The sequence below is a fragment of the Aptenodytes forsteri genome, unplaced genomic scaffold, assembly GCF_000699145.1.
Source record: "Aptenodytes forsteri isolate BGI_AS27 unplaced genomic scaffold, ASM69914v1 Scaffold188, whole genome shotgun sequence".
Taxonomy (NCBI): Eukaryota; Metazoa; Chordata; class Aves; order Sphenisciformes; family Spheniscidae; genus Aptenodytes; species Aptenodytes forsteri.
In genome coordinates this window covers 309,566-326,378 of record NW_008794371.1, presented here as the reverse complement: position 1 = coordinate 326,378, position 16,813 = coordinate 309,566, and the positions used below count along the sequence as shown (strand labels likewise).

The 16,813-nt window shown below is 47.7% G+C and overlaps 2 protein-coding genes across 3 annotated transcripts in view; one reads left to right on the top strand and one right to left on the bottom strand.

Moving 5' to 3' along the window:
• Window positions 1–1,157: 1,157 nt before the first annotated feature.
• On the top strand, window positions 1,158–14,074 carry UNC45B (unc-45 myosin chaperone B). 2 transcript variants are annotated; one of them, XM_009287002.1, is made up of 21 exons: window positions 1,158–1,234; window positions 1,583–1,666; window positions 1,794–1,963; window positions 2,816–2,852; window positions 3,190–3,365; window positions 3,923–4,012; window positions 4,512–4,679; window positions 5,842–6,010; window positions 6,289–6,459; window positions 7,302–7,473; window positions 7,831–8,131; window positions 8,542–8,636; window positions 9,323–9,464; window positions 9,914–10,054; window positions 10,249–10,376; window positions 10,847–10,913; window positions 11,286–11,399; window positions 11,503–11,618; window positions 11,970–12,087; window positions 12,200–12,355; window positions 13,250–14,074. In XM_009287002.1, exons 3-21 carry the CDS (start codon window positions 1,802–1,804, stop codon window positions 13,514–13,516), a joined length of 2,790 nt encoding a protein of 929 aa, XP_009285277.1. In that variant the 5' UTR covers window positions 1,158–1,234; window positions 1,583–1,666; window positions 1,794–1,801; the 3' UTR covers window positions 13,517–14,074. The 2 variants fall into 2 exon arrangements, with proteins under 2 accessions (XP_009285277.1, XP_009285269.1); XM_009286994.1 differs by lacking the exon at window positions 1,158–1,234 and adding an exon at window positions 1,402–1,425.
• A 782-nt stretch (window positions 14,075–14,856) lies between these two features.
• The window catches only part of LOC103905751 (schlafen family member 13), a 6,868-nt gene continuing 4,911 nt past the window's right edge, over window positions 14,857–16,813 (bottom strand). The window contains exon 4 of the mRNA XM_019474096.1: window positions 14,857–16,416. Within this exon, the coding sequence (XP_019329641.1) occupies window positions 15,624–16,416 (793 nt within the window). The 3' untranslated portion in view covers window positions 14,857–15,623. The remainder of the gene's footprint in view (window positions 16,417–16,813) is intronic.

The window sequence follows — 16,813 nt, the reverse complement described above, 5'->3', positions numbered from 1 at the left end:
TAGATGAGGCGCTTAGGGACATGGTTTAGTGGGCATGGGGGTGTTGGGTTGACGGTTGGACTCGATGATCTTAGAGGTCTTTTCCAACCTCAATGATTCTATGATTCTATGTACACCGCGAGTACTGAAATGAAGCAAGCGGACCCTTCCCCTGTACCTAAAGCAACGTGGGAAGGGGGTTCTGGCGTGTTAGCCCATGTGAGTCCTAGAAAAGCCACGGTACTGTGTCTAAGGCGGAGACGGCCTCTTACACCCTTCACAGATGTGGCCCTTGTGCCTTGGACCTATCCCCAAACAGGGGAAGGTGTTTGAGCTGCCTGCAACTGCCGTGCGGGTGATGTGCTGCGAAGGGACCTCCAAACTGCTTTGCAATCGCCTCCTGCCCCAATACCAGGGACTGAACGGTGCTGTTGGTGCAGGGTGAATAAAACAGGAGACCTGAACAGGGCAGTCTTGTGCCAATTCTTGCTGCATAAGTTCCACAAGCTCCAACACAGATCACCGGTGTTAAAGATAACTGACTTTTTTTTTTCCCCAGCAGAGCTTCAGTGTGGAAGCGCGTTGTCTGCTATAGCTCGGTTCTGTGGCATAAGCCTGACCGGAGCAACTGAGCCGATAGTGGTCGGCCTGTGCTCCCCTCGGTCATTTCCCTGTCCCTACTGCCAGTTCCCCCATTTGCTTTTAGCTGGGACGCTCGTAGGTACGCTCGGGAAGGCAAGGCCTGCATTTTTGGGGGAGATAAGTCACAAAGTAGAATTCCTGATTGACTGTGACCCCTGGGAAACGGGGGTTTGAAAGGCTCAGCTCTTTTGGAGCTCAGTACTGCTCTCTCTACTGGTGTCACTCAAATTGAGACCCGAGACACTCGTCACAGCAGTGGGCCAGTATGCTCCGGCACAGACGTCTGTGCTGACGGGCTGCCAAACGAGGGGAGGTGGCAGCATGGGACACGGGTGGGATTTCCAGCAGGGTGGGCTCCCAAAGGCCCTGCAAGGAGGAGGCAGCACTGGGTGCGAATCGGCTTTCCGTCCCAGGGTGTTCTGGAAGGTGCTGGGCGCTGCCGCAGCTGCTGGCATGGGACCGCTTGTCCCTGAGGCTCAGCTGTCTCATGCTTCCCTAAATAGAAAAGGAAAAGGGTCTGAGCACTGCAAGGGGGGTCAGCTATTCCAGCCGTGGGCTTTTCCGGCATGAAACCCCCCTGTTCCTGCTCCCCACACCCTGTGCAGCTCTGCAGGTAGAAGGAAGCTGGGATTTGCCCCGGTGGGTGGGAGAGGATCCCTTCTTGCTGCAGAGAGGTGCTGCCTGCTTGCATGCAGGTGCCCCCCCACGAGCTGGGCTGGCTGCTGGGGACCCTGGCTCGCAGCCTTCCCCAGGCACTATATAGCGGGGGGGGACGACGAGGAGGGGGACAGGCTGCGGTGACAGGTGACGCTGACAGGCAGCAGGAGCTGCCAGGTCCTGCCCAAACTTGGAGCGGGAGGCGAGCTCTTTCCTGAGCCACACAGACCCTTCGTGGTGCTGGCGAACTTCTTTAATTCTTCTTTTTTGTTGTTTTTCTTTCTTTTATTAATTGACTCCTAAGGATCTACAGCTGTAGGAAAAGCTTCTGAGAAGCCACAGTCTTGAGGAGCAATTTAGGTCTTCATTTTCCAAACTCTTCAGCCTGGTAAGCTGCTTTCATTAATGTGTGTGTTAATTATATGTCGGTCTCATGGTGAAGCTCAGCTTGGGGGAGTAAGGCAGGTGACACAGGCAGCTGAAAGTGGGACACAGATTGATGTTTTTCCTTAAAGCTCTCCAGATGGAGGATCCCATCCAGCTGAAAGAGGAGGGCAATAAATACTTTCAGGCCAGTGACTACGAGAAAGCTGTGCAAAGCTACACTCAAGCCATAAAGCTCAACAAGGACAAGGCGCTGCAGGCGGTGCTGTACAGGAACAGGGCAGCGTGTTTCCTCAAAAAGGTGAGAAAAACTCCCGGCTTGCCTGGGCAGTGCTCAAGGGGAGAAGAGCAGGGGGGCAGCCAAGGGTGCTCGCCAGCTGTGGACTCTCAAGGGGAGAAGAGCAGGGGGGCAGCCAAAGGTGCACAGTGGACTGTGCAGTTTGTCCATTTATTGAATAGGGTGTTTGCAAACTGGTCTGAAATTATTTGTTCTGGGCTTGTCCTGGAGCTGTAAAGCTGCCTCCCTGCTTCAGTCCTGATGGGGCTGAGCACGCCGGTTCAGCTCAGAGATGGTCCCAATTAATCGCTTTGAAGCAAAAGCTTTTGGCAGCCAGCCTGCCCCACACTTGCGGGAGAGCTCTGTAAGCCACAGGTTGAGGTGCGGAGGCGTTGCTCTTGCTGTCTGTCCCAGCACAAGAGAAGTAGATGTAGGTACTTAGCAAAGCAAAAAGTTATTAGTATCTGTACCAAAATTGTCTCAGCTCCCTGCAGTCAGCTTGTAACGACCTGCTGTGGGATTTTAGCCGATTGCTTGCATGTTCCTGAATTTTCACTAATCCAGGAGAAGTGACGCCAACCCAGAACAAAATGCAGATAGGCTGTTGTGAGTATCCCCTCTCCCATCGCTGCCCGCGGTCTGTTGCTGCATCATCACCAGCGTATGTTGTCTCACCTGTGTTACAGACCCTTTCCTCTCTCCCCTGTCAGTGATTAAAAGGTACCTAAGCCCCCGTCTTTCCTTCTGTAGGCTGCTGCTGGTTTCACCGTGGTGTCCTGTTAGTAACTGGGAACAGAGAGGTCACAGTGTGCGTCAGCAATGGGGACGTGCCCTGCTGTTCCACTGCTAACAAATCTCACCCTTCTGGTTTAACAGGAGGAATATGCCAAAGCAGCCTCGGATGCGTCTAGAGGTAAGGAGGGGGCTGTTTTGAGAAAGGAGAGCCGCGTTTCTGGGTGTGCTTGCTCCAGCCTGCTCTCACATCTGCTTTTGGGGCGCTGTGGTCTTATTCCTTGATGTCCACTAACACCCAAGTGCTGAGGCCACAAGGGAATTAATTGAGAAGGTACAAAAGAAGATGCACCGATTTGGTGCGTCAGTGCAACTGATGCTGATCAGGTACCAATTCACTCACAGTGTTAACAACTACATCTCAAGGAGCTGTAGTCACTGTAAAGCAAATCACAGTTTACACAGAGGATTTCCAAGAAGCAAACTCTGATGCCTGGTGTTTTGGATCACTTCCCCAGCTATTGACATCAATGCTTCGGATATCAAAGCCTTGTACCGGCGCAGCCAAGCTCTGGAAAAATTGGGGAAGTTGGACCAAGCATTCAAAGATGCTCAGAAATGTGCCACCATCGAACCCCGCAATAAAAACTTCCAGGAGACCCTGAGGCGACTGGGGGCCAACATCCAGGAGAAGGTAAATGCTGGAGGAGCAGTACCAGGTTTACAGACCAGGTGTGGGAAGTCCTTGCTCTGGGTTACGCTGATGGACTGTTGGTCATAATGGAAACTTATAACAATGTAGGGGGATAAATAGGCTCCGTTAACTGGAAGTTCTTACTTGATGCATGTAAATTTGAGGATCAGATTGAATGGTTAAATTAAAAAGCGTGGCAGCTCACTCCTGAGGCTGGCCTGGTCCTGAATGTCTTGGTAAGGTCTTGGCAAGGAACTGGACCAGCTTTGGACTGGGTCTGGCAGTCACCACATTGACTTAGTTACCTTTTTGCGGGTGTTGTGAAGAAGTCCCTGCATTACTAGGTACCATGAGGTCTCAGAGACGATGGCTTAGGGCTGGCTCTGCCCATGCTGATGGGTCTGAGATGGGTAACTGATGCTCTCCGAGAAGTGACACCTATTGTTATTCAGCTTAGATTGTCTGTGGTTTGAGGGTCTGTGGTGTCCTTGAAGTGGTAAAGGAAAATTGCTCCTCGATTTTCTCTCTGATGCTCCATGCACTCTCTGTTGGCACAGCTGCACATTCAGTTCTCCACAGACTTGAGGGTGCAGAAGATGTTTGAAATCCTGCTGGATGAGAACAGCGAGAAAGAAAAGCGAGAAAAGGTGAGAACTGTCCTGGACTTGACAGGACAAATTGCTGTTGTTTAATGTCAGAGGCTGCACCGAGGAGCAGAAGGCTGCGTTCCCTTCCCCGCACCCCCCGGATGGAGGACAAGGTAAGGAGCTGGGACGTGAACTGCACTGGGACAGACAACCAAGAGGGGAAATGCCCCAAAGAGGCATCACCCTTGTGCTGTGGGAAGGTGGACCAACCTCACAAAATTCCAAAGGTGGGATCAGACTGGACTTCTCGGGCCCATCTCTGCCACCTTCCCCGTGTTTCCCTCCAAGCAGTGACCCATTTTTCTTGGGCGGAGCGAAGCCAATCCCCAGATGCACCTGAAGAAACTGCCTGGTGGGGTCAGAGCTGATCCACTGCATCCATCAGGAGATGGCCACCCCACAGCTCCCACTGGGACATCCCAGAGCTGCACGGAGGTGTTTTGGAGGCTGCCGTCAGGGCTGTGCCGCTGACCCCTGGTTCCTCTTGTCTCCCACCCAGGCTGCAAACAACCTCATAGTCCTGGGGCGGGAAGAAGCGGGTGCTGAGAGGATTTTCCAGAACAACGGGGTCAGCTTGCTGCTGCAGCTGATAGAAACCAAAAATGCTGAGCTGATCCTGGCAGCCGTGAGGACGCTTTCAGGCATGTGCATGGGACATAAGGCTCGGGTAAGTAATGGGGTACTCGAGACCTTCACTGCTATTGCCTTGCACCTGGGGGAGCGGAAAATTGCAATAGTTCACGATGTTTGTGAGCAGTAGGAAAAAATTAAATCCTACAAATAAAATTTTTAATTCTGGGGGGAAAAAAACCCCACTTGCTTATTTATATTTAACACAGACTATTGAAACTACCCCTGTTACTGTGCCCCTCATCTCCGGGGTCAAAGCTGTACGTGTTCCCTACGGCACTTTCATGCATGGTGGCGAAGTAAGACTTTCGATGAGTTGTTACTACACAAGTTGTGGTGAGCATGGCTCGGTCATATCCCTGTCCTTCATCACAGGTCTCAGAAAAGCAACAAATAACAACTAACTTTGGGAAAGTTTTGTCCAAGGCTTAGATGAAGGAAAGCACGGAGAACCTACAAGAACATTAAGACTCCTGGGAAGGGTCCCAATGCAAGTCCCAGGGGTCTCTGAGCCAGCTAATATCTTACTCTACACCAAGACAGTTTTTATCTAGTATAAAAATGGCTCATAAGAAGCCCTGTCTGTGTTACGAGGTTGGAAGCAGGAGATGGACATGTGCAAAATGAATAGGCATCTCAGTGTAACGGCACAAAGGAGTTGGGGGGAACTACAACACAACAAAAATAAAATCTACTGGATAAAAATCCAGTGGAGTGGAGATCTATTTTCTTTTCCTGAAACATTAACTGTTGTCATATGCAAAAAGGCTGTTCTGCAAAGCCCACTAGGTCAGTGTGTTCCTGAACATGCCTCCCGTGAATTACTGATGTGCCACCATCCATGGGGACAGGCTGCGCGATGACATTGGGTTTGCTCGCAGCCAGGATGGGGTTTGCGCACCAAACAGGCTCTTTGTTAACAACCTTGCGTGAGGGACTCTTCCAAACCCAGCCATGCTCATCTCAACATCCTCGCTGGAAATAGTCTGTTGCATTACTGGCAAATCTAGATTTTAGGAGTTGTCTTATTATAAATGAAAATGAGAATGAAAAGCAAAACTCTGCCTTGTACTGACTTGGGATTCACCCAGGAAGATACTTTCTTTGTACAAGCGGAGGCTGCCCTTTCGAAATCATGCAGGAAGGAAAGGCTGTCACCTTCGCTAACAGCTGCCCTGCTCTCTCCTTTCTGGGGCCAGGCCACCGCCATTCTCCATTACCTGGGCATTGACAACATTTGTATGTGGATGTCTGTAGACAATGAAGAAATCTCCCTGGCTGTCTGCAACCTCCTGCAGACCATCACTGACTGCTTGCTGGGCCAGGGGAAAGAGGAGCATCACGGGAAGGAGGAGTCTGTAGTGCTAGGTAACGGTGCACGACCTGGCGGCCCTTCGGTCTTGCTGGAGGGGCGGGCGAGCAGGGAGGGCTCTGCTCCTGGGATGTCCCCTCTATTCCCTGGTGAAGTGGGGACTTCACCCTTCAGCTGTCCAGGATCACAACCTGCACACAGCTCTTATCCTGATGGTGTTAACTTAAATACCTGTGTTCCAGCCACGCAATGGCTTTGAATGGTTTTCACTGGGTTCACCTGCTTTCGAAGATAATTTCTTGTAACTGGCTGGTACTGTCTTGCTTCTGTGTAGATACTAAAAAAGATTTGAGGATGATCACAATGCGTTTGCTGGATATGCTGGTCAGTAAGAAAGTATCTGGGCAAGGGCGAGACCGAGCTCTCAACCTCCTCAACAAGAATATACCGAGGAAGGACCTGAAAGACCATGACAACAGCAGGACCACCTTTGTCATCGATAATGGTGAGTCCTTCCCCGCCATCCTGTTCTGGTTTGGGAGATATGGAGCTGTGTATTCTTGCCTGAATACCTGTAGAACTGATCCTCTCTATAAAATAAATCCTCTCTGGCTTTTTTTGGTACATGCAAGCCTGGAGCAAAGTTAAACTTATTAGCAGGAAACAGTATTAAGACTAAGAGAAAAAAACCTGTGTATGAGAACAAGAATTTTTCAGTTTCTAAAGGACTGACTTAACTTCTCTAAATACATACCAATGTATTTGCTAATGTTAGGAGGATTTGGCTTGGATAAATTGTCTACCTTAGACAGGATGAGGTGAGCACCTGCTGAGCTTGCTGGATCCTTAAACCGGTCATTTCTAAAACTGGAAGCGGGTGAGGAATTTGTGTGGGGTGTGTTTTTATGCTAATTCCAATGCATATGTGTGTTACCATTTTGGTGGAATTTATTTAATAACACGTTAGCAAAAGGAGGGTTAAGACATCCAGAATAATTTGAAAGTCACTGACTTTTCCTCAGTGAAAGCCTCCATCCTTGGAGGTCAGTAGGTTTAATGCCTCCTGACAAAAATAACTGATCCAGACAGGGACCAAATGCACAGTTTTGTTTATCTCACTCTGAGAGATGGATAAAAGCCTGATGCTGCAAACGTAATCTCAGCAGCAGAAGCTCCTCCCCAGTAAATAATTGAGTGTCGCCTTTGTTTAAGGCTTATGAGATTAGGCTGCAAAGTAATTGAAAACCAGCCGGCTGGCTATTTCACTGCAAAGAAACCAACAAATAGTATCTTGACTATTGTACTGACCCTCTCCCCTCTAACAGCCATATCTCTCATTGTCTCCAGGCTTAAAAAAGATACTGAAAGTGGTGGGGCAGATTCCTGAGATGCCTGACTGCCTGCCGCTGACAGAGAACACCCAGCTGACTGCCTCCGTCCTCCTAAATAAACTCTACGATGACCTGCGCTGCGACCCGGAGCGTGACAACTACCGGGTGATCTGCGAGGAGTACATCAAGTGAGTTGGGGCTGGCTTACTGGAGCTGAGCTGGCCCAGAGGCACAGGAGCAGGAGGTCTTAAGGATGAGATGAGGCACTTGCAATCCACTTAGATGCCAAATTGAGGCCCTGGGAGATAATGATTTGCTTGAGATCCTGCTGGATCCTTCAGCTGGGATCCTCGGATCCTTGCATTGTACTCCTACCTGCTGGATCACAGCCTTTGCCTGAATTTGGGCTCGGCTGTGTCCCAAATACCTATATATTTCAGTAGTGGAGCTCAGTTCCCAATCTGAGGGAAGGCGTTCCCTGCCCAAGGGAATGAGAACTGTAAGCAACTACTGTTCCACGTGCTGACTCCCTCTATCCCATGCAGGAGCAAAATTGACCCACAGGACATGGATAAGACACTCCATGCCATCCAGATGGTGTCTGGAGTTCTGCAAGGGCCCTTTGACTTAGGCAACAAGCTGCTTGGCATGAAGGGAGTCATGGAGATGATGGTTGCCCTGTGTGGGTCCGAGAGGGAGATTGACCAGCTGGTGGCTGTGGAAGCCCTCATCCATGCCTCCACCAAGCTGAGCCGGGCCACCTTCATCATCTCCAATGGGGTGACGCTCCTGAAGGAGATCTACAAGAAGACCAAGAACGAGAAGATCAAAATCCGAGCCCTGGTGGTAAGGATGGCAGCCCCCGCCTCTGTCGCCTGCCACACTCACCAGCTTAACCCCAGACTTGGGAGAGGGGAGAGGTCCTGGGAACATGTTGGGTTCACTCACCTCAGCCAGGGAATGGTTTACGGTGCTTCCCCCTACAAGGAAGGGGGAGATGGCAGACCAGGAGAGCACATGGATTATTGGTAACTCTGAAGGCAAAACGGGATAATCTTCCATTTAAAGACATCCAATAAGAGCACAAAACCTCACTTTACTGTGCTACAAGCTGAACGATCTACTGGGTATTACAGTGCTTCCTCTTTGTTAGAACTGACTTCAAACTTTAGATATGGGATTAGGCTGATTTGGGGCAGCAATACTAGAGGATTAATGAACCTTTCTCACTGGTGTATCCTCTTCATCCTCCTCAGGGTCTCTGCAAGCTGGGCTCAGCAGGAGGTACAGATTATGGACTGCGGCAGTTTGCTGAGGGGTCCACTGAGAAGTTAGCCAAGCAGTGCCGAAAGTAAGTGATTTTACTTTTTTTTTTTCTTCCGTTGTTCCATACTTTGCAAAATACAATATGCTCCTTTCCCCAGAGATCCTGCCCACACGTTGCCTTCACTTACTGTTGCTGCCTGACAGCTGGCAGTGCCCCCAGAGCCATTGCACTGGGACCTGGAGCTCTTCTGTGCCTCAAGCAACCATAAGTTCCTCCTGCCTTAATATCCAGATAAGCCTTCTCCCTCACTCACTTCCCATGTGAGACACCAGACATGGTGCCTCCCTCTTTGCCAGCACGGTACAGCCTAACCAAGTGCTATCTAGAATATGCACAAGTACCTTTTGAAGGTGAATTTACCAGGTGGACTAACCAAGGAGGTGGGATGAAGTTAGGAGGTGACCGAATGGGTGATCATTGCTGCTGGCAGTGGGTAGCAGGGCATCACGTGTTTCACGTGATGGTGAAGGCAAAGCAGTGCTGAGTAGCTGTCCTGGTCTGTCTTTCCCTGCAGCATTTAGATTGCTCAAGTTGGGCCATGGGAGGAAGGTCATATCTCAGGGGAAGCATCCACAGTCTTTAGAAGCTGCAGCAGAACCTGAGTACATGTTCAGGCCTGAAACACTCTCAATATCGGTTTTTCCTCCTTCTCCCAGAGAAATCAGTCCTGGTTCCCAAGATAGAAATGTGGATGTTTTTCTCTCTTCCAGATGGTTGTGTAACACCAGCATTGATGCTCGCACCAGGAAATGGGCTGTGGAAGGGCTGGCATATCTAACCCTTGATGCAGATGTGAAAGATGACTTTGTTGAAGACGAGCCAGCCCTGCAAGCTATGTTTGAATTAGCCAAGGTCTATCTCCTTACGTTGTTCCCTCATTCTTCTGGTAGCATCAAGTTCTCCCAGCTCTCCAGCCCAACACTGTCTTCCCAGGCAGGAGGAGCTGTGACCCCAACCCCTCACCTCTAGTTTAGCAAAAAGTCAGTTTTGCCTGTGCCATGGAGACACCTCAAGGTTGTTACCATCCTGCTCTTCTCCCAAGGCTGAGGAAGGTTGCTCTTACCTTTACTGTCAGCAACTGCATGAAAACCAAAGGCATCAAGGTGTTGACAGCATCTGATGATCTCAAACAGCCTGTTTGACCATAAAAACTTTTGTTTTTCCCTGCCCTAAGCTATAAAGCTGGGGATGAGCCTAAGAACACTTCAGCTAGTGTAAACCACCATGATGGCAGCCCCAAGGGACCTGTTTCCTTGCCGTGTCCTCCTCACCCTCACATAAGCTTTTATTTTTCTGCGCAGACAAGCGACAAGACTATCTTGTATTCTGTGGCTTCTGCGCTGGTGAACTGTACCAACAGCTATGATACCAAGGAGCTGGTCCCAGAGCTGGTGCAACTGGCAAAATTCTCCAAGCAGCACGTGCCTGAGGAGCATCCGAAGGTAGGTTGTCTACAGCTGGGGAGCTGTGAGGAGATGCTTGGATCTGAAGGCTTTCTTTGGTGTATCCGTTGTCACAGACCTCAGGTCGCCCGTCTCTGAGGCTGAAATTGCTTTGCTCTCCAACCAGGCTTGGCTGTAGTCAGCAGGATGGCAACTGCTAAGGGGCTAATCTCTTTCCAATGTCCCCCCCCCAGGACAAGAAGGATTTTGTGGTGAAGCGGGTAAAGCGGTTGCTGAAAGCTGGCGTCGTCTCTGCCTTGGCCTGCATGGTGAAGGCGGACAGTGCCATACTGACGGACCAGAGCAAGGAGCTCATCGCCAGGTGCCTTCATCGCTGTCGTGGGAGCTGGGAGTGCTGGCCAGCCTGTGTGCCACTGAGATGGGCACCTGGGCTGGCTCCTTGCTTTGTGGGGTGGTACATTCTGCCTACGGGGGCGAGATGAAAGGGAGGTGGAGAAAAGATTTAAACCCAAAGTTTTTCTTAAGCAACGTCATAAAAATCCACGTTCTGACCTTGAAGCCAGCTTACAGGGCTGCCTTGCTAGGATGCATTTTGAACTTCTAGTCCTCTGTACTGGTTTTGGCTGGAATAGAGTTCATCTTACAGGCCTGGAAACTTTTTACTGTGCCATTTGTTGCTTCCTCCTAGAGTGCCGTGGGCACTGGGTTAAACATCTGGAATTTACCTGGTGGATCTGGCACCCCTGCAAAACCTTAGCCCCCTTCCACAGGGGACATGGGTTATTGCCTTCCCGCGTGGCTGTTTCGCTAAGTGATGCTGTGCTTCTGCAGGGTGTTTCTTGCCTTGTGTGAAGACCCCAAGGACCGTGGGACCATTGTCGCTCAAGGCGGTGGAAAGGTGATTACTTTCATGTTTGCAGCTCAACCTGACGTGCAGTTAATGTCTGTTGGGAGCCTGCAACGTGTCTACAGTGAGGGAATGTGGCAGAAAAGCATGAGATGTCTTGGTAGCCCCTGGGGCCCAGACTGACACTTTAGTCCTATCTCTGTAAGCCTCCAAAGAAGCAGTCTTCTTGAAACAACTGTGTGAGCTACAAGCTCTGGTGTTGGTGCGTATTTGAGAACAAAAGCAAGACGCCGCTGTGGGCTACAGTCCAGACCCATTTCTTCAACAAACACATCTTTAGGATATTTTTCACTTAGTTTAGTATATTAAGGCAATCCTGTAAATCTTCTCAGGGGCATTGAATGCTTTCCTGTGTGTCACTAGGCCCTGATACCTCTGGCTGTGGAAGGCACAGAAGTTGGCAAGATAAAGGCTTCTCACGCTCTGGCAAAAATTGCTGCTATCTCCAATCCAGACATGGCATTCCCAGGGGAGAGGGTAACCTTAAAAAAAAAAAAAAATTCTTGATTATTCCTTTAGCAAATGAAAATTTGCCAAGATCTGTGAGCTGGAAAAGCAGTGACATGCCTTCTCTTCTTAGGTGTATGAGGTGGTGAGGCCCCTCGTCAGCCTGCTGAACACAGAGAGAGACGGCCTCCAGAATTACGAGGCTCTGTTAGGTCTCACTAACTTTTCAGGAAGAAGTGATAAACTTAGGTGAGTTTAGCTGCTTTTTGACGTTCTTTGTTCCCCAGGGGTGAATGTGAATTTCAGTTCAAGTTTTCTTGTAGGACTATGAACACTGGTCAGTTTGAGCTACCTTTGGCAGAGCTACAAAGGTCTTGGAACTAAGACTCATAAAATAGCCAGAAAGAGGAGAGTGACTCATTTTCCTCTAGAAAGAGGAAAGACATGAACCTAACCTGCAGTGGATAAGAGATAAACCACATCATGAGCTCCAGTGCTGTGGGCACAGATTTGTTTCAAGGCCTTCCCTGTCTGCAGTTAGTATTTTAGAAGTCGGTTATTGCTTGTCCCATGATGCATTTTGACTGCTCTTCAACACAGGATGAAGATAGTCAAAGAGAGGGCCCTGCCAGATATTGAAAACTATATGTTTGAGAATCACGACCAACTTCGACAGGCAGCCACAGAGTGCATGTGCAACCTGGTGGTCAACAAGGAGGTAACTCACTGGGCATCTCAGACTTGACTTGTGTGTGCCAGTTTGTGACCCACTGCGATGAGGCATTCCTAAATGTGTTATCTCTGGATATCACGGGGTGGGGTTTTTTTAGGTTCAAGAGCGGTTTGTGGCTGATGGAAATGACCGGCTGAAGTTGGTGGTGTTACTGTGTGGTGAGGATGATGAGAAAGTCCAGGTTGCAGCGGCAGGAGCCCTGGCCATGCTTACAGCAGCACAAAAGAAACTCTGCTCCAAGATGACTGAAGTGGTAAGACCATAGGTGATTACTGGCAGTGTAGACATACCCTTGAAGGGGCCTGTCTCAGTCATGAAAATGCCTCTCAAAAGGAAGGTGTAGTCCACCAGTTTGATAGTGAGGAACTTAGTGGTGAAGCTGAGACCTGGGTGTGCATGCTCCTAGTCCATCCCTACACAAAGTAAACCAGCCTGCCTTATACCAGACTTCATCTCAGAGCTGAAACATTTCTATATAGCCATTCTTCAAGCGAAGTCCAGGATGCTAACTGTCAAGCAAGGTTAGGAACGCAGAATATTATTCTATAGGCCCTTAAAGCTTTTGATAACCTAAAATCCAAACCTTGTTTCAGTCAGAAATGAGAAGAGCTTGATAGATAATCTATTGAGCTTTACAGATCCCAAAACATGTCCATTCCTTGCACAGATCTGTAGGTGCTGAGAATTCAGACCCTGCTGAATATCTGTGAAGAGCTGTGGTTGAGAACTCACGAACCCTGTTGTGTTGCACACACGCTGATGCTGGGCACTGGGGCTTGTTAGAATAAAAATGACTAATCAAGTCAAAGGGAGGGGCTCAGGAAAATCAGAGTGGGGAGTGGGTGGTCTGCTTCTGGTCATCTCAGCTGTGTCAATGCTCTGATCAGATTCTTTGCACAGAGATTATCCAGCAGCCTAAACATGAAACGTGTTTCATGTGGTGCTAGTGCCATGAAAGCTTCTGACTTTAGTGTAACAAAAATTGGGTTTAAAAGTTTGGAGTCGGGTTATCAGATAACCCTACCTGACATGAGTATGAAGAGGTGAGTCCCTGCGCTTCCTTCTGCTGAGAAATGCCTTGCCAAACTCGCATTCTCGATTGAGGTATTCTTCAGATCAATACTAATGATCTCTCTCTCCCTTGAAGACCACCCAGTGGCTTGAAATCCTGCAGAGGCTCTGCTTGCATGATAACATGGAAGTGCAGCACCGAGGACTGGTCATCGCTTTCAACTTATTCAGTGCTGACAAAGAGCTAGCGAAGAAGCTGGTGGAGACAGAGCTCCTAGAGATTCTGACATACATTGGCAAGCAAGAAGATGACCCCAAGAAGCAGCACATCATTAACGTAGCACGTGATTGCCTCACAAGGTGCATGGATTATGGGCTGATCAAACCTCTCTCTCGGGCATGAGGAAACAAAAAGTACCAAAAAAAGGCTGAGTGGGGAAAAAAAGCTACTGAGAAATGTGGAAAAGTGAGAGCCCTGAGGAAAATCTAGTGCCATTGTCAAGGCACAGAATAGTCTGGGGAGAGCTTTGGAGGATCAGAAACTGTATGAGGAAAAGGGGGGCATTTGCCTGGGAAATTTGAAAAGTGTCCATCTGAGTAATTCCCAGATGGTGTAAATCCTTTCTTTGCCCCCATTCGGCTGATCATGATGAAAGCTTCAAGGCCCAGCTGTGAAAGAGTTGGTTGTGTTGGAAATGTGCCAGGGGGCTGTTGGAAGGAAACTCAGCCGAGATGAAATCTGTTCTGCAACCACCTACAGCTCCTGGTACTTCTGGAATTCCTAGCAATGGTGGAACAGGGCGGGTTAAATGCCTCCTCTTCTGTAGTCAGAAAATAGGTTGGGTTTTAGCTGTGTGCTTTTTTTGTTCATTTATGGTATTTTTAAACAGCCTGAAGTGGTGTGCCAAAGTGTGAGGATGGTGGATGAACTTTCAATAAATTCACTACTTTGTTCCATGTGGAATTCCTGATCTGCTTGTATTAAGCAAATGGAAAATCTAAGGCAAGTCCCACTTGCAGCTTTGCATCATACCCAGGAAGCTGGAGTAATCGGTAGCACAGGCTCAATTTTCACCACCTGCAAACTCTCCAGTGCTGCTCAAATGAACACGCAAAGTCACCATGAAAGGCTGTACGAGGAGGTGGCACTAATGGGTTAAGCTGAGGTTCGCACCAGGGCGCAGTGTCTGGCTCAACAGGGAATGTTGAAAATATCTCATGGAAGAAGCGGAATGAGAAGCAAACCCACCAGTTGGTCATCACATTAAACTTTATTATGTAAATATTTACATTCACCTGATAGGCATGGCATGAACATGACAGGCATAGCGTGATTAAGTGTTGAGGTTTGGGGGTTATGAAAGGAACCACGGGGATAGTCTTTCCTTGTACGTTGATTAAGGAAAAAAATGGAAAGTGCCTCTAGCTTCCTGAAGTTAGAAAAGCAAGAATTCTTAAGGTAATAGGTTTGACAACCTAAAGGCAAATTTATTTGGAGGGTTATGCCAGCTGTGTACAATGTCTTCTCCTTATTGTAACCACATTCAGTAAAATCGCTGGTGCTTTATAATCACACTAGGCAGCTCTCAGACTTCTTCCAAACCGAATGAACCCCACACTATGGCTTGTTTTCAACCAGCCTTCAATTTTGGATACCCAGTTTTAGGAATCTTGGCTGTCTTTCAAAAAACTTTGCATCAGCTCTCAGACTTCTTCCAAACCGAATGAACCCCACACTATGGCTTGTTTTCAACCAGCCTTCAATTTTGGATACCCAGTTTTAGGAATCTTGGCTGTCTTTCAAAAGTACTTTGCATAACTCTATACAGAGAGTTTTATCTAACCAACATGTCTGAAACGAAGACAAAAATGCCACTGGTATCTAAGGGCAGTTATGCAAAGTCTTCCTTCTCCCACTAAAGCTCCTCTTCGGAGCAACCGGTTTCTTCTAACCCATACTGACTGTTGCCGAAATTGAGTGGGGAAACTACTTCTGTAAAAGCCATTTATTTGTATTTCTTAGCTAAAACATGGACAGAGGCCCCATTTTTAGTTTCCTAGGTATCCGAACAGGGGCTGTCTTTTAAAAAAAAAGGCTTCTAACACTGGATGCCTGTGCTGTTTGGTAACTTTTCTGAGCAGAACTGTGAGTATGGGAGTGAGCTGGTGAAAGCCAGAAAGTCTTCCAGTTTCCTGTCTTGGCATAGTGGCTTTCACTTGGCAATGCGCCTGCATGCGGTCAAAGGCTGAGCATCAGGTTTTGCAAGTCCTTGAAAGGAGCCTTCAGGGAATGATGTAATTCTACTGGCATTCAAAGTATCTCTTCTCTCTGCATTACTGAAACCTTACATTTGATTTAAAACAGACTGTAGAGGCTTTCCAAGAACTTCTGGGCTTTTAGAGAGGACTGGCCATTACAAAGGAAATCCTTCTACTTCAAATACAGAGTAAAAAAATTTCAAACCTATATAACCATTGACCTACCAGGGCCTTGTTGGGATCCTATGTGGTTACCTGTTTCCAATTACCAAGTGTAGATTTAAATTAGCTCTGGATGCTACACAGACCAATATATTTGTGAAAATTTTTTCCTGAAATGGAAAGGATTGAGGAATAATACCAAACACAATGCTTCTTTCTAAGCCAGAGAAACGACGGATGCTGTCAAGAATAGCGTGCTCCTCTAGCCCTCCCTCCATTTTTGTTAATAATATATTTGACTTCGACTTCATTTCTGATACTAGTATTCCATAGTATGCTTTTACTTCTTCATCACTGTAGCACAGAATAGCAATATCTTTCTCGGAGTAACCCTTTTTAAGATATGTACGACAACGTTCTGCCACATACTTCGCTGTTCCATTTCTGTCTAGGTTGTGTTTTACTTCAATACAGCCTTGCACAGCATGAGCACACGTGGCTCTGCACAATAACTTTTCCAAACGCTGGCTGGGGATATTTAGGGTAGAGCACTTTACAATAATTTCCATCTTTTGTTTTATATACCTATAGATATTGTTAGCATTACGAACCACTTTGGTTAGCGACTCGACAGGATCATGCCGTGTTGCTGCTGGAAGACCAGTTGAGAAGCAGTGATTTGTCTGTAAGTAGTCCAAGAAAATCCAGAAAAAGCCGGGCTCAGGGAGATACGGTGCTGAAGTTAGAGTCAAGGCTTTGTTATACCAATCACCTTCCCCATCTTGGAAATTCTGTGCTTCATCAATTATTATGTGCTTCACATCCTCAAAGCTTGCCTTCAAAAAGGCTACTCTTGTCACAGCCTGGCAAATGTTTTTCTGCCTACAGAAGAGATACAAGTAGATTAAAAACAATCTCTGCGTTGCATCTATTTATTAGTAGGTGTTCAGGATGTTGAGAAAATAATTTGAGCATTACTAAAACCGCATCCCAACTACATACTTCAAACACTGCAATGGTGGTGGACCACATAGCACACCAAATATACCAATCAGTACTCAGCTATGTAAAAATGCTGGTGAAATAACAGGATGTTGAAATGAATAATGGGAGGAAATTTTTAATTTAAAAGATTAATTTAAATTTTAAAAAATAAAAAATCAAATTAATTAAAAATTAAATAAAAATAATTTATATTAAAAAACTTAATTTAAATTCCCCCATTTTTAAAAAAGGAAAAAAGGAAGACCCAGGGAACTACAGGCCAGTCAGTCTCACC